This window comes from Phyllopteryx taeniolatus, chromosome 17 (genome assembly GCF_024500385.1).
Source record: "Phyllopteryx taeniolatus isolate TA_2022b chromosome 17, UOR_Ptae_1.2, whole genome shotgun sequence".
Taxonomy (NCBI): Eukaryota; Metazoa; Chordata; class Actinopteri; order Syngnathiformes; family Syngnathidae; genus Phyllopteryx; species Phyllopteryx taeniolatus.
In genome coordinates this window covers 9,030,093-9,042,772 of record NC_084518.1, presented here as the reverse complement: position 1 = coordinate 9,042,772, position 12,680 = coordinate 9,030,093, and the positions used below count along the sequence as shown (strand labels likewise).

General features: G+C 43.5%; 1 protein-coding gene across 1 annotated transcript; it reads left to right on the top strand.

The window, feature by feature from the left end:
- Window positions 1-621: 621 nt before the first annotated feature.
- On the top strand, window positions 622-12,577 carry LOC133467297 (uncharacterized). The gene is made up of 3 exons (XM_061752009.1): window positions 622-830; window positions 9,761-9,843; window positions 10,045-12,577. The coding sequence occupies exon 3, from the start codon at window positions 10,153-10,155 to the stop codon at window positions 11,401-11,403; it is 1,251 nt and encodes a 416-aa protein (XP_061607993.1). The 5' UTR covers window positions 622-830; window positions 9,761-9,843; window positions 10,045-10,152; the 3' UTR covers window positions 11,404-12,577.
- Window positions 12,578-12,680: the final 103 nt, after the last annotated feature.

Here is a 12,680-nt window from a genome sequence, read left to right as displayed (position 1 = left end):
GAAAGTAAAACATAATTTTCTGATTTGATTTTTTGCGGCACGGTGAATGACTGGTTAGAGCATCTGCCTCACAGTTCTGAGGACCGGGGTTCAATCCCCGGCACCGCCTGTGTGGAGTTTGCATGTTCTCCCTGTGCATGCGGGGGTTTTCTCCGGGCAATCCGGTTTCCTTCCACATCCCAAAAACATGCATGGTAGGTTGATTGAAGACTCTAAATTGCCCGGAGGCGTGAATGTGAGTGCGAATGGTTGTTTGTTTATATGTGCCCTGCGATTGGCTGGTAACCAGTTCAGGGTGTACCCCGCCTCCTGCCCGATGATAGCTGGGATAGGCTCCAGCGCTCCTGCGACCCTTGTGGGGATAAGCGGCTCAGATAATGGATGGATGGCGCTCCAATTTTTATTTAAGCATTATTAAAAGATTGTAATAAGTACCAACCAAATTGTTTTTTTCATGTATTCAACGTACATGCATACATATAGGATACATCTTTTGTGACGTGAGAACGTTAAATGACTGTTTTTAGCAGATAAATACTGACGTATAGTATGGTTTGAACATCAACCCATGAACAGGCTTATCAGCTGAGACCAGAGAGAGAAAATGATGTTTAATCTCACAAATGTCACAAAGTATCCAGTTACACAAACACATACTGTGTCACATCTCTGTCACTGTCAAACTGTTAGGAAGGAAAACTGGGCCAGTTTGCCTTATCTTAACAGGTCACAAATTTAACCAACCTCTCTCAAAGTTAATTTTTCTGGACGTTTTGGATTTTCTACACAATTTAAGACGAAGTACTTTTGAGGTTGGTATGCAGTCTGAAGTAAGTAGTTGACGGTATATTAAATGTGCACTATGTCTGATTTTATTCGCGTCTGTGATCTCATTGAAAATAGTTGTAATTTGTGATATGGAAAAATGAATCATGAGCTTAATTACCACTTTGCCTCTTCTTTTGCGATGCCTACTTTTCTCTCAACATCAAAAACACCACTTAAACCCATTTAACATTTTGCTGTTTTTTGCAAGGGTTGAAAAAAATCAATAAGATTTGTATGTAATGGAGAATTTTTTTTTATTGCAATAGTGTTTGTCTTGCCTTCATTTGTAGTGTAAGGGAGGAGAACTTGTAGAAACCAGAAGCTTTTTATCGGGTGGCATTTGGAATGCAGCTCAAGCTGAAAATAACCAACATTTTGTCACATTTAGCTTTAGTTTAAATGGATTTTTTTTAATATAAGTATTAAAAGTCAATCATAAATATATGCCTAAATGTTAAATACAGTATTACCTAAATGTTAAATATATAGCTAAATGTTAAATACATCTATATATAAAGCTTAAATCTAAATGTTAAATATAAGTCTAAATATATATATATATATATATATATATCTTTGTTCAATATAAGGGGTCTACTCACCCCTGTTCAAAAGCCAGGTTTTTGTATATAAAATAATTAGACCAAGATGAATAATTTCTAAACAAATAACTCCCCCCCCCCCCCCCTCCCTTTTTTTTTTTTTTTTAACCTGTCCTGTTCGTCTGTTAGGTCAAGCAGAATGGAGACTGTATCCCATTTATGATGGAAAAGTTTGACTGCGGAACAGTTTTTTTATTCTGCCACTGTGGTTCTTCTCTGTATTATGATGGCTCGTAATTGAAAATTTCAGTCAAACAGAACAAGGTTTTATAGAGGAGTGACAGAAAGAAAAAGGCGACGACAGAGGGGGGAAAAAAGTTGTAAACTGTAAGAAAAATAATAAGAAATACAAAATCATTTTATGCATTATTATTTATTATTATTTAGCTTCTTTATACTGATGTTTATTATACTTATACTGTGTTTTTTAGCACCGTGGGCCCTTGAGTACCACAATTTCAACCCTCTGTGTGTGCTCCGCATATTGTAGAATTGACAATAATTGTACCTTGTACGCGGCACGGTGGCCGACTGGTTAGAGCGACAGCTATCTACATTTAACACAGAGCGTCAGCCTCACAGTTCTGAGGACCCGGGTTCAATCTCCGGTCCCACCTGTGTGGAGTTTGCATGTTCTCCCCGTGCCTGCGTGGGTTTTCTCCAGGCACCTCGGTTTCCTCCCACATCCCAAAAACATGCATTAATTGGAGACTCTAAATTGCCCGTAGGTGTGACTGTGAGTGCGACTGGTTGTTTGTTTATATGTGCCCTGCGATTGGCTGGCAACCAGTTCAGGGTGTACCCCGCCTCCTGCCCGATGACAGCTGGGATAGGCTCCAGCACGCCCGCGACCCGAGTGAGGAGAAGCGGCTCAGAAAATGGATGGATGGATGGATGTACCTTGTACCATAATCAGCGTCACACTGGATTTGAGTATTGTACGGGACAGTAGTGATACACCCTGTGAGGAAAGAACAGGACAATGTAGGATATGACAGGACAGGGACAGGAGGGTGTCCTGGAATTGTGCCAGCATAATGGGGGCTGAGGGCCACACCCCACCCAGCCGGGTAGGGGAGGGCAGACAGGACACCACCCACAACAAGGGACCCAGGGTGGTCTGGTTTTTCTGGCGCTTTGGGGCGGCTCCAAAGCGCCAGAAAAAACGGACACCCGGAGGAGAACATGGGGACCTACCGCCGCCCCCCAGGTATGAGAGAGATGAACCAAATCGGCAGGGAAAACTCCACTGTGGCAGAGTAAAACTGTTTCGGCATAAAAGGGATACAGATCCTCCTTTGTGCTTGACCTAACAGGACAAAAAAGAAATTCGGTAGGCAAAGGTGTACTACTATAATACCTTGCTAGGTGAGAGTCTTTCGTAGTATTGAAGCAGGGGTTTCCAATGAGTGTAAAATCCATCTGGGCTTCCTCTCAGAGTGAATTTATTTTTCTCTAACTTCAGGAGAAATAAAACATCATGCAGCCACATTTTTTAAAGGTGGGTGGTTGTGGAGATTTCCATGAGAGAAGGATCCTCCTCCGTGAAATCAAGGAGGTAACGGCAATAACATTGTGGCATGCATGCTCGAAGTGGCAAGATTGTCAGGAGACCTAGCGAAGATGGCTATATGCAGAGACGGATCGATGTTTATGGCTAGTATATCGGCTATGGACTTGAAGAAGAAATGCCAGTCTTTAACCAATTTAGAACAGGACAGGAAAGGTTGGTTTGTAGTTAATTAAATTTTTTATCAGTCCTGATCCTCTTCACCACGCAGGGTTAGAATAGTTTAGAATTTTTCATTGTAGTTTTTAGTTTTTATTTCATTGGGACTGTTTTTTCAAATTCAGTTTTAATTAGTTTTTAAAGCAGGTTTGTTAGTTGTTATTAGTTTTTATTTTTTCAAAAAAGCTTCGTTTTAGTTTAGTTTGTATTAGTTTCAGTATTAGATTTATTTTTTTATACAGGGTATTTCTCTAGTATGATATGTGTGATGGCGGCACGGTGGGCGGCTGGTTACAGCGTCAGCCTCACAGTTCTGAGGACCCGGGTTCAATCCCCGGCCCCGCCTGTGTGGAGTTTGCATGTTCTCCCAGTGCCTGCGTGGGTTTTCTCCAGGTACTCCGGTTTCCTCCCACATCCCAAAAACATGCATAGTAGGTTAATTGACAACTCTAAATTGCCCGTAGGTGTGAATGTGAGTGCAAATGGTTGTTTGTTTGTATGTGCCCTGCGATTGGCTGGCGACCAGTTCAGGGTGTACCCCGCCTGGCATTGGCATTCCCTCCCTAAGGTTACGCCCATCTGTAACAATGACCTTTTTACGCCAGCTAAGGATGACTGGCAATTTACATCTATGGCGATGATTGGCCTTCGTTGTCTGGGGGACTTGTACATTAATGATGTCTTTGCCAGTTTCGACTAACGACGCTCTGCATTCAACTGAAATAGCTCCGACGTGTTTGATATTTTCAGCTCGCACAACTCGCACGCATTCCCTCAAATCCAAAGCCTGAGTGGCATCAATTTGGCACTTGCCCAGAGGTCAGGTTTCCTCCCTGTATGACATCTTGTCTACAAATAATGATTGTGTGGTGGTAAGGTTATTATAGGAAATGAAAACTAATGAAATAAATTTTTATTGAAAAAACATTTTAGTTCACAAAATGAAAACTAAAATTATTATTCTTTTTTTTAAATAACTAACTGAAACTACCTTTTAAGTGTACAAAACTAATTAAAACTAACTATAATTATAGCCAAAAACCTTCCTTTGTTTTCGTCTTTGTCAATTAATTTAATACGTGAGCTTTTGGGGTTAATTTTAAATGTATTTTTTTCGGTACGGCTGTACGAAACAAGGAAGTCGTTTGGGAATTGTAGTTCTTTTACTGTGTGTCGCTTAGAAACGACGTCGAGCAGCAGGCAGTAAAACAAATTAGATACAGCTTTAAAAAAAAAAAAAAGATTAGATATGGCTCCCCTTCGTGTGTCACTCAACTCAGCCTGAAATGCGCTGAAAGGTAATAAACAAGTATATGATATGGGTTCAGCGGCACGGTGGTGGCCGACTGGTTACAGCGTCAGCCTCACACCTCTGAGGACCCGGGTTCAATCCCCGGCCCCGCCTTTGTGGAGTTTGCATGTTCTCCCCGTGCCTGCGTGGGTTTTCTCCGGGCACTCCGGTTTCCTCCCACATCCCAAAAACATGCATTAATTGGAGACTCTAAATTGCCCGTAGGTGTGAATGTGAGTGCAGATGGTTGTTTGTTTCTATGTGCCCTGCGATTGGCTGGCAACCAGTTCAGGGTGTACCCCGCCTGGCATTGGCATTCCCTCCCTAAGGTTACGCCCATCTGTAACAATGACCTTTTTACGCCAGCTAGGGATGACTGGCAATTTACATCTATGGCGATGATTGGCCTTCGTTGTCTGGGGGTGTTGTTCAGGGTGTACCCTGCCTCCTGCCCGATGACAGCTGGGATAGGCTCCAGCACGCCCGCGACCCTAGTGAGGAGAAGCGGCTCAGAAAATGGATGGATGGATGATATGGATTCATTGGAAATATTCCACTGCCATATCCCTCTGAGTTGACAGTGAGATCACTATTTACCCTTTGTATAAAGTATGTGTATGTGTGTAAAACTACTTTTACTTATGTTATTCATGTTTGCACCTAAACACTAATAAATACACAATCAAAAACAAAGCAGGCTACAATGAAGCTTCATGCAAAAGCTTTTAGTGCAAAATTCCCACACAAGAACATTTTTAACAATACAGAAAAACTCAAAACAATATTTTAAAATTATATAATAAAGGCTTATAATAAAGATTAAAGGTGCTGTAAAAAATACTAAGTTGTTGGTCACTAACACCATGTCTTGTTTTAGTGCAAATCTGAGAGAAAAACGTTTGACACAAGAATATTTTGATAGAAAACTAAAAAACAACATTTAAGTATTCGAAAATAGATAAAACTTTGAGAAAACATTGTGCCTACAGCCCACTAGTACTACTAATACAAACTGTACATTGGACCAGTGAACTGTCCTAAGGTGCATATAGTTGCTTTGTAAAAAATAAATAAAAATAGAGCTAAAGTCTGAAGAGGACTCCTGAACTGTCCTTGGGTGAATAGTAGCCTATACCTGACTTACAATCAGTCCCTTTACTCTCAACCATGACCCCAATAACAAAATGAAGTGTAAACAAAATAAATGACATTCCTGCAAAAAATAAAGCAGTTACATGCTTTATGGCCTCTCCTGCTTGTTCTTCGGCAGATTTGCATTGAGGAAGACAAGAGATCTCACTTTTGCAGGCTTGAGGCGACTTCTCCTCTCTGTGATTATTTTTCCAGTTTTAGAGAAGATTCTCTCAGATGGAACTGATGTGGCCACAATGCAAAGCTTGTTAGCCATGAGTTTGCTAAGCCTGGGGTACACAGGCAGCTGACATTTCCACCACTTGAGATGATGTTCATTTTTTGGAACAAGAGGGTCCTCTAGGTACGCCTGCACCTCCATGACAGCGTCTGTTGTGGGGTTCTGAGTTGCCACTGTTCCAGCTACCTGCTCATAGAGCTGGGAGATACAAGAATGGGTTGGGAGATAAAAAAAATTATTATGAGATTGTGATATTAGACTGAAAAAACTGATGAATTTTTGCCATCCTTACTTCCTCATGGAAATAGCTCCAAACAAATGATTTCGGAGCAGCACTGCCTGCTCCTTCCTCTTGGACGGGTTGCTGGATGGCGTCGCTGCTGCTAATTCTTGCTGTCTTGCTGCTGCAGTTGATACTCTTTGAAAAGTCTCGTCTGCAGTTCTGCCATCCATGAATGCCATCCTTTTGAATGTTGAGTCAAGCGCAGCAGCTCCCGCAAGGATGTGGTTGGATTCCATCACCCGAGGCTCTCTGCATTCGGCGGCTGGCCAGCACTATTACTTTGGACGCAGTCATGTAGCTAGTGTCAAAAAGATAAATGTTATTATAACGATACAATTATAAAGTTGTACCAACAATAATACATACTTTGATGTATGACACAGTATCTTTTATGGATGTATCAGGTAATTTGCATGCCCCCACAACCCGACCTCGGATAGAAAAACCCCTGCTCGTGGTGGAGGGGTTTGTGTGTCCCAATGATCCTAAGAGCTAAGTTGTCTGGGGCTTTATGCCCGTGGCAGGGTCACCCATGGCAAACAGGTCCTAGGTGAGGGACCAGACAAAGCACGGCTCAAAGACCCCTTATGATGACGACATAAAATGGACTCAGGTTTCCCTTGCTCGGACGCGGGTCACTGGGGCCCCCCTCTGGAGCCAGGCCTGGAGGTGGGGCTCGAAGGCGACCATGGGGTGCACAGCCCGAAAGGGTAACGTCGGCCATAGGGGTCGGGTGCAGTGCGAGCTGGGCGGTGGCCGAAGGCGGGGACCTTGGCGATCCGATCCCCGGCTACATAAGCGCTGGCTCTAGGGACGTGGAATGTCACCTCTCTGGCAGGGAAGGAGCCCGAGCTGGTGTGTGAGGTCGAGAAGTTCCGACTAGATATAGTAGGACTCGCCTCCACGCACAGCTTGGGCTCTGGTACCAGTCCTCTCGAGAGGGGTTGGACTCTCTTCCACTCTGGAGTTGCCCACGGTGAGAGGCGCCGAGCAGGTGTGGGTATAGTTATTGCTCCCCGGCTCGGCGCCTGTACATTGGGGTTGACCCCGGTGGATGAGAAGGTCGCCTCCCTCTGCCTTCGGGTAGGGGGACGGGTCCTGACTGTTGTTTGTGCCTATGCACTAAACAGCAGTTCAGAGTACCCACCCTTTTTGGAGTCCTTGGAGGGGGTGCTGGAGAGCGCTCCTGCTGGGGACTCCATCATTCTGCTGGGGGACTTCAATGCTCACGTGGGCAATGACAGTGAGACCTGGAAGGGTGTGATTGGGAGGAACGCCCCCCCCCCCGATCAGAACCCGAGCGGTGTTCTGTTATTGGACTTCTGTGTTCATCACGGATTGTCCATAACGAACACCATGTTCAAACATAAGGGTGTCCACACGTGCACTTGGCACCAGGACACCCGAGGTCGCAGTTCGATGATCGACTTTGTGGTTGTGTCATCGGACTTGCGGCTGCATGTTTTGGACACTCGGGTGAAGAGAGGGGCGGAGCTGTCAACTGATTACCACCTGGTGGTGAGTTGGCTCCGATGGTGGGGGAAGATGCTGGTCCGACGTGGCAGGCCCAAACATATTGTGAGGGTCTGCTGCGAACGTCTGGCGAAATCCCCTATCAGAAGGAGTTTCAACTCCCACCTCTGACAGAACTTTGCTCATGTTCCGGGGGAGGCGGTGGACATCGAGTCCAAGTGGACCATGTTCTGCGCCTCCATTGCTGAGGCGGCCGACTGGAGCTGTGGCCGTAAGGTGGTTTGTGCCTGTCGTGGCGGCAATCCCCGGCATCCCTCACCGGACACCAACGGTGAGGGATGCCGTCAAGCTGAAGAAGGAGTCATATCGGGCCTTTTTGGCCTGTGGGACTCCTGAAGCAGCTGATGGGTACCGGCTGGCCAAGCGGAATGCAGCCTTGGTGGTCGCTGAAGCAAAAACTCGGGCATGGGAGGAGTTCGGTGATGCCATGGAGAAAGACTTCCGGACGGCTTCGAGGAAATTCTGGTCTACCATCCGGCCTCTCAGGAGGGGGAAGCAGTGCACCATCAACACTGTGTATAGTGGGGATGGGGCGCTGCTGACCTCGACTCGGGACGTTGTGAGCCGGTGGGGAGAATACTTCGAAGACCTCCTCAATTCCACCGACACGCCTTCCCATGAGGGAGCAGAGTCTGGGTTCTCTGAGGCAGGCTCTCCTATCTCTGGGGTTGAGGTCACCGAGGTGGTTAAAAAGCTCCTCGGTGGCAAGGCTCCGGGGGTGGATAAGATTCGCCCGGAGTTCCTCAAGGCTCCGGATGTTGTAGGGCTCTCCTGGTTAACGCGCCTCTGCAATAATGCGTGGACATTGGGAACAGTGCCTCTGGATTGGCAGACTGGAGTGGTGGTCCCCCTTTTTAAGAAGGGGGACCGGAGGGTGTGTTCCAACTTCAGGGGGATCACACACCTCAGCCTCCCTGATAAGGTCTATTCAGGGGTGCTGGAGAGGAGGGAAGTTGAATCTCAGATTCGGGGATAAGATCCTGCCTCAGAGTAGAGCCGCTGCTCCTCCACATTGAGAGGAGCCAGATGAGGTGGCTGAGGCATCTGATTCGGATTCCTCTCGGACGCCTCCCTGGTGAGGTGTTCCGGGCACGTCCCACCGGGAGGAGACGCGGGGACGACGCAGGACACGCTGGAGAGACAACATCCTTCGGCTGGCCTCGGAACGCCTCGGGATCCCCCTGGAAGAGCTGGATGAAGTGGCTGAGGAGAGGGAAGTCTGGGTGTCCCTGCTAAAGCTACTGCCCCCACAACCCGACCTCGGATAAGCGGTAGAAAATGGATGGATGGCTATAGAAAACTACCGCTGACCAGTTGAAATACATGCCTTTCTGCACTGAGTTCAACAGTGACTTCTTCAAATGGCTTCAAGAGGGTGCATATCTCCTGCAATGTAGTCCATTCTTCTGGAGATAAAGGGTGGACAGGTGCATTGGTGACGGCCAGAGTGCAGACAATGGGGTTCTTGTTGGTGAGGAAACCATGAAAAAGAGAGTTTTTCGGTTCTCCTGCTTTCTCCTCTTATTGCAATACAGTGAGCTTTCCCACGATATCACAATCATTATTGTACCGTGAGATTAATACCATGATAAAACCAAACCATGAGATATAGATATCGTTACATGCCTAATAATGGTCCGATGAAACCAAGATTGAAGTTATTGGGCATAATTCCAAAAGGTATGTTTGGCACAAATGCAACGCTACTTATCACCCCAAAAAACATACTTACAAGCATGGTGGGGGCACCACAAGGGCCGTTTTTCTTCAGCTGGAATTGGACCCTTAGTCAATGATGAGGGAAATATGAACAGCTCCAAATACCAGTCAGTGTTAGCACAAAACCTTTAGGCTTCTGCTCGAAAGCAAAAGAAATTAAAAGATAATTACATCATCTTAACTTTTGGGCGGGGGGTGGCGGGTGTGGTAAATCAGTGGCACTTCCAATGGTGACAGTTGCGTGCTCATTTAACATGAGTTTGAATGTGATTGGTTAATTCTGAACACAGCCAAAGGGTGTGGATATGTGCAAGTTTTTTTTAATGTTTACTTCTCCACTCTTTGAGCTAATCTTATTTCTGTATGTATTCTATAGTTATATTCTATATTTGCAACTTCCTAGGTCCACACTCTTCTGTTTACATGCGACCTCCACCCACCAGAAATTCCATCTTGGAGCGAAAATATTTAGCGAGGCGGGAGGAGGTAAGAATGTTTGGGGAAAATGAGACTATCGTTCCTCGATGATGTTATTTCATGGAAATGTCTACTAACGATTATATCACGTCATTGATGCGTGTCACAAATGAACCGTCTGTATGGCTGAATTATTACTATCACCACAAATGTTTACTTTATGCTTTATATTTAAAGTGGGATTAAATTAAACTCTTCATAATTTTGCAGATGCAAAGACGATCATGATTGGTCTATCCCAAATGTAACAGATGACCAAGCAGAGAAAAAAACGAAGAATTACTGACACAAAGACCACAAAAATAGTCTGAAATAGAGATGTCTTCCATTTCTCATCTAATGCAGGATACTGAACAACTTTGGAAAATAACACAAGGAGGTAAACATGAACTCGAGTTCCTTAAGACAAAAGTAAGGAAGCAGCAACATGACATTGAAAGACTAAAAGATGAAAAACATGACCAGGACCTCCTTGTAAGAACTTTAAGATTACAAATGAAACATTATACTCAGAAACTTGAGATGAGCAAAAAGACAGCCATGAAAGAACAAATGCTTCTTCAGAAAATATTGACTTTCATCAACAAAGAGACGCAAATTTTGGGGGGACAACATAATGAGATTAAAACTAAACACAATTTAGAATTGATTAATTTTTTAAAGTCAAAATCAGAGGAACACAAGGAAGGCCTCACTGAACATAAACACCAGATAAAGCAGCAGGTGACCGGTGGCTGTATTCAAAGCCTGATGACTAAAAACTGGAAAACAATTATTGGCGCAAAGTACGCCAAGGAATACATGCAGAAAAGCATGACACATTTGAACCAAGAGTTAAACAGAAATGGAAAAGAAGTTTTACAATTTAAACATGAAATTAAGTGCATCACTAACGTGATGACTGTCATTGTCAAGCATATTGAGAAAATTTGGCCTCAAATGCAAAGACATACTAAAATACAAAAAGCTGCATCCACAGGAATTAAACTAAAAGAAATTGTAGAAAAATACAGCGTGCTGGAAAACAATGGACAACAACTGGGGGATATTATAAAACATACAGTAAATACAAGAAAGCATATGGAAGAAGACAAGATCACACTGTACCCAAAGAACAAAGTTAATGCTAAAATACACAAAATATTTCTTGAAGAAAAAAGACTTAGAAAGCACTTGGCAAGAAGATTGAATGCTAAAGAATTCACAAAAAGAAAAATTAAATGCATGAGATATCAAGTAAAAAAAAAACATCAAGAACTTGACCAGCGACTACAAAGAACCATGAAAGAGAGGGATGAATTAGAAATCCTCAAGCTAAAGTTGCAAAAGCAAAGAGATGAGCTTGAGGAAAAACAGAATGATTTGATGCAAACAATGGAGACAATGGCTAAACACTGCTGTAGAGGTGCACAACACGTGCAAGTGCACGTCAATGAGATGACGAGAATGAAGTCTGTTAAGAGGGTAAGTCTATCTGTCTGTCTTTCTGTCTGTCTGTCCATCTATCAATCATTTCATTATCATTTTATCTATTGTATTTATTTATTATTTATTCAGAGTTTTCAATGACATCCTCCTCGCAATGATTCTGAGGACTACCTGTATGTGTGTCTTGTGCGGCATTTGATACGGTTGACCGCAATATCTTAGTAGCTCGGTTACAGCCCCATTTGGCCATTAGTGGTAGTGCTCCTGATTTGTTTAAATCCTTATCTTGGCACGCTGAACTGTGTGTGTGAGCCTTGGTAGTTTTTAGTCATGCTCTGATCTGCTGTCTTATGGGGATCCACGGGATTCAATTTTAGGGCCACTGCCCTTCTCTTTGTGGTTGCTACCTCAGAAAGCATGGGATTTCCTTTCATTTCTATGCTGATGATAGTCAGATTTATATGCCACTTAATAAAGACGCCTTTTACTTAAACCTTTCCTTAATTGCTCTTATTGTGTCTCGAAGACATTAGAGCCTGAGTGCCCTTGAACTTGTTCAACTTTAATGAAAAGAAAACCAAACTAAGGGTGTTTGGTCCCAGTGGCCCTTGTAAATACACCCCATTGATTTGGACCCCTTGCCACATTTTGAGAAGCCAACAGTCTCAACCTTGGGCTTTAAATTGGACAGTGATTTTAAATTGGATCTGCAAATTGGTCCGGTAGTGAAGTCTAGCTTTTTTTTCATGTGAGGGAGCTGGTCTGCCTCTCTTAGCTGCTGTATCCCAACACTCCTGCCCCGTACCTCAGGCGAGCTGACCAGCTGTTCCTGGAGGTATTGAAGTCAAAGCGAAAGCTCAGAGGGGATAGTGATTTTTCTTTCGCTGGTCCCAAACTATGGAATGACCTCCAGTGCACATTAGAAAAGCCCTTTGTTGTCCATTTTTAAAACCTGCCTTACAACCAATTTTTATTCCCTGGTGTTAAACACAGCAAGAGACTTGAGCCAATATTGTGTCATTTGTTTTTATTGGTTTTTGCATTGTTACGGTTTATTTGTTTTATCCTTGAAAACAATGCAAATATTAATTGCTATTACAAAGTATGCCAGGTTTTAATTTGTGGTTTAAATATAATAGTAGCTTTTCAATTTTTTTTATTTATTTATTTTAATTTTTTTACCCTTAAAACGATGGTGAGAAACAGCCCAGATTTGTAATTGGGTAAGAATGATTCATATAATTAACTCCTTGCAGTGTAGCAATTACCTGTATATTGTGTTTACTGTTGACAAAACTTTGAATTAAAAATAATAACAAACCAAAACATTCTTTTTTTGTAAAGGATAAAATGAATTTGAAGAACCCTCAGTTCAGCGGATGGAAATATAAAGACCCTCCAATAAACAAATTAGACGT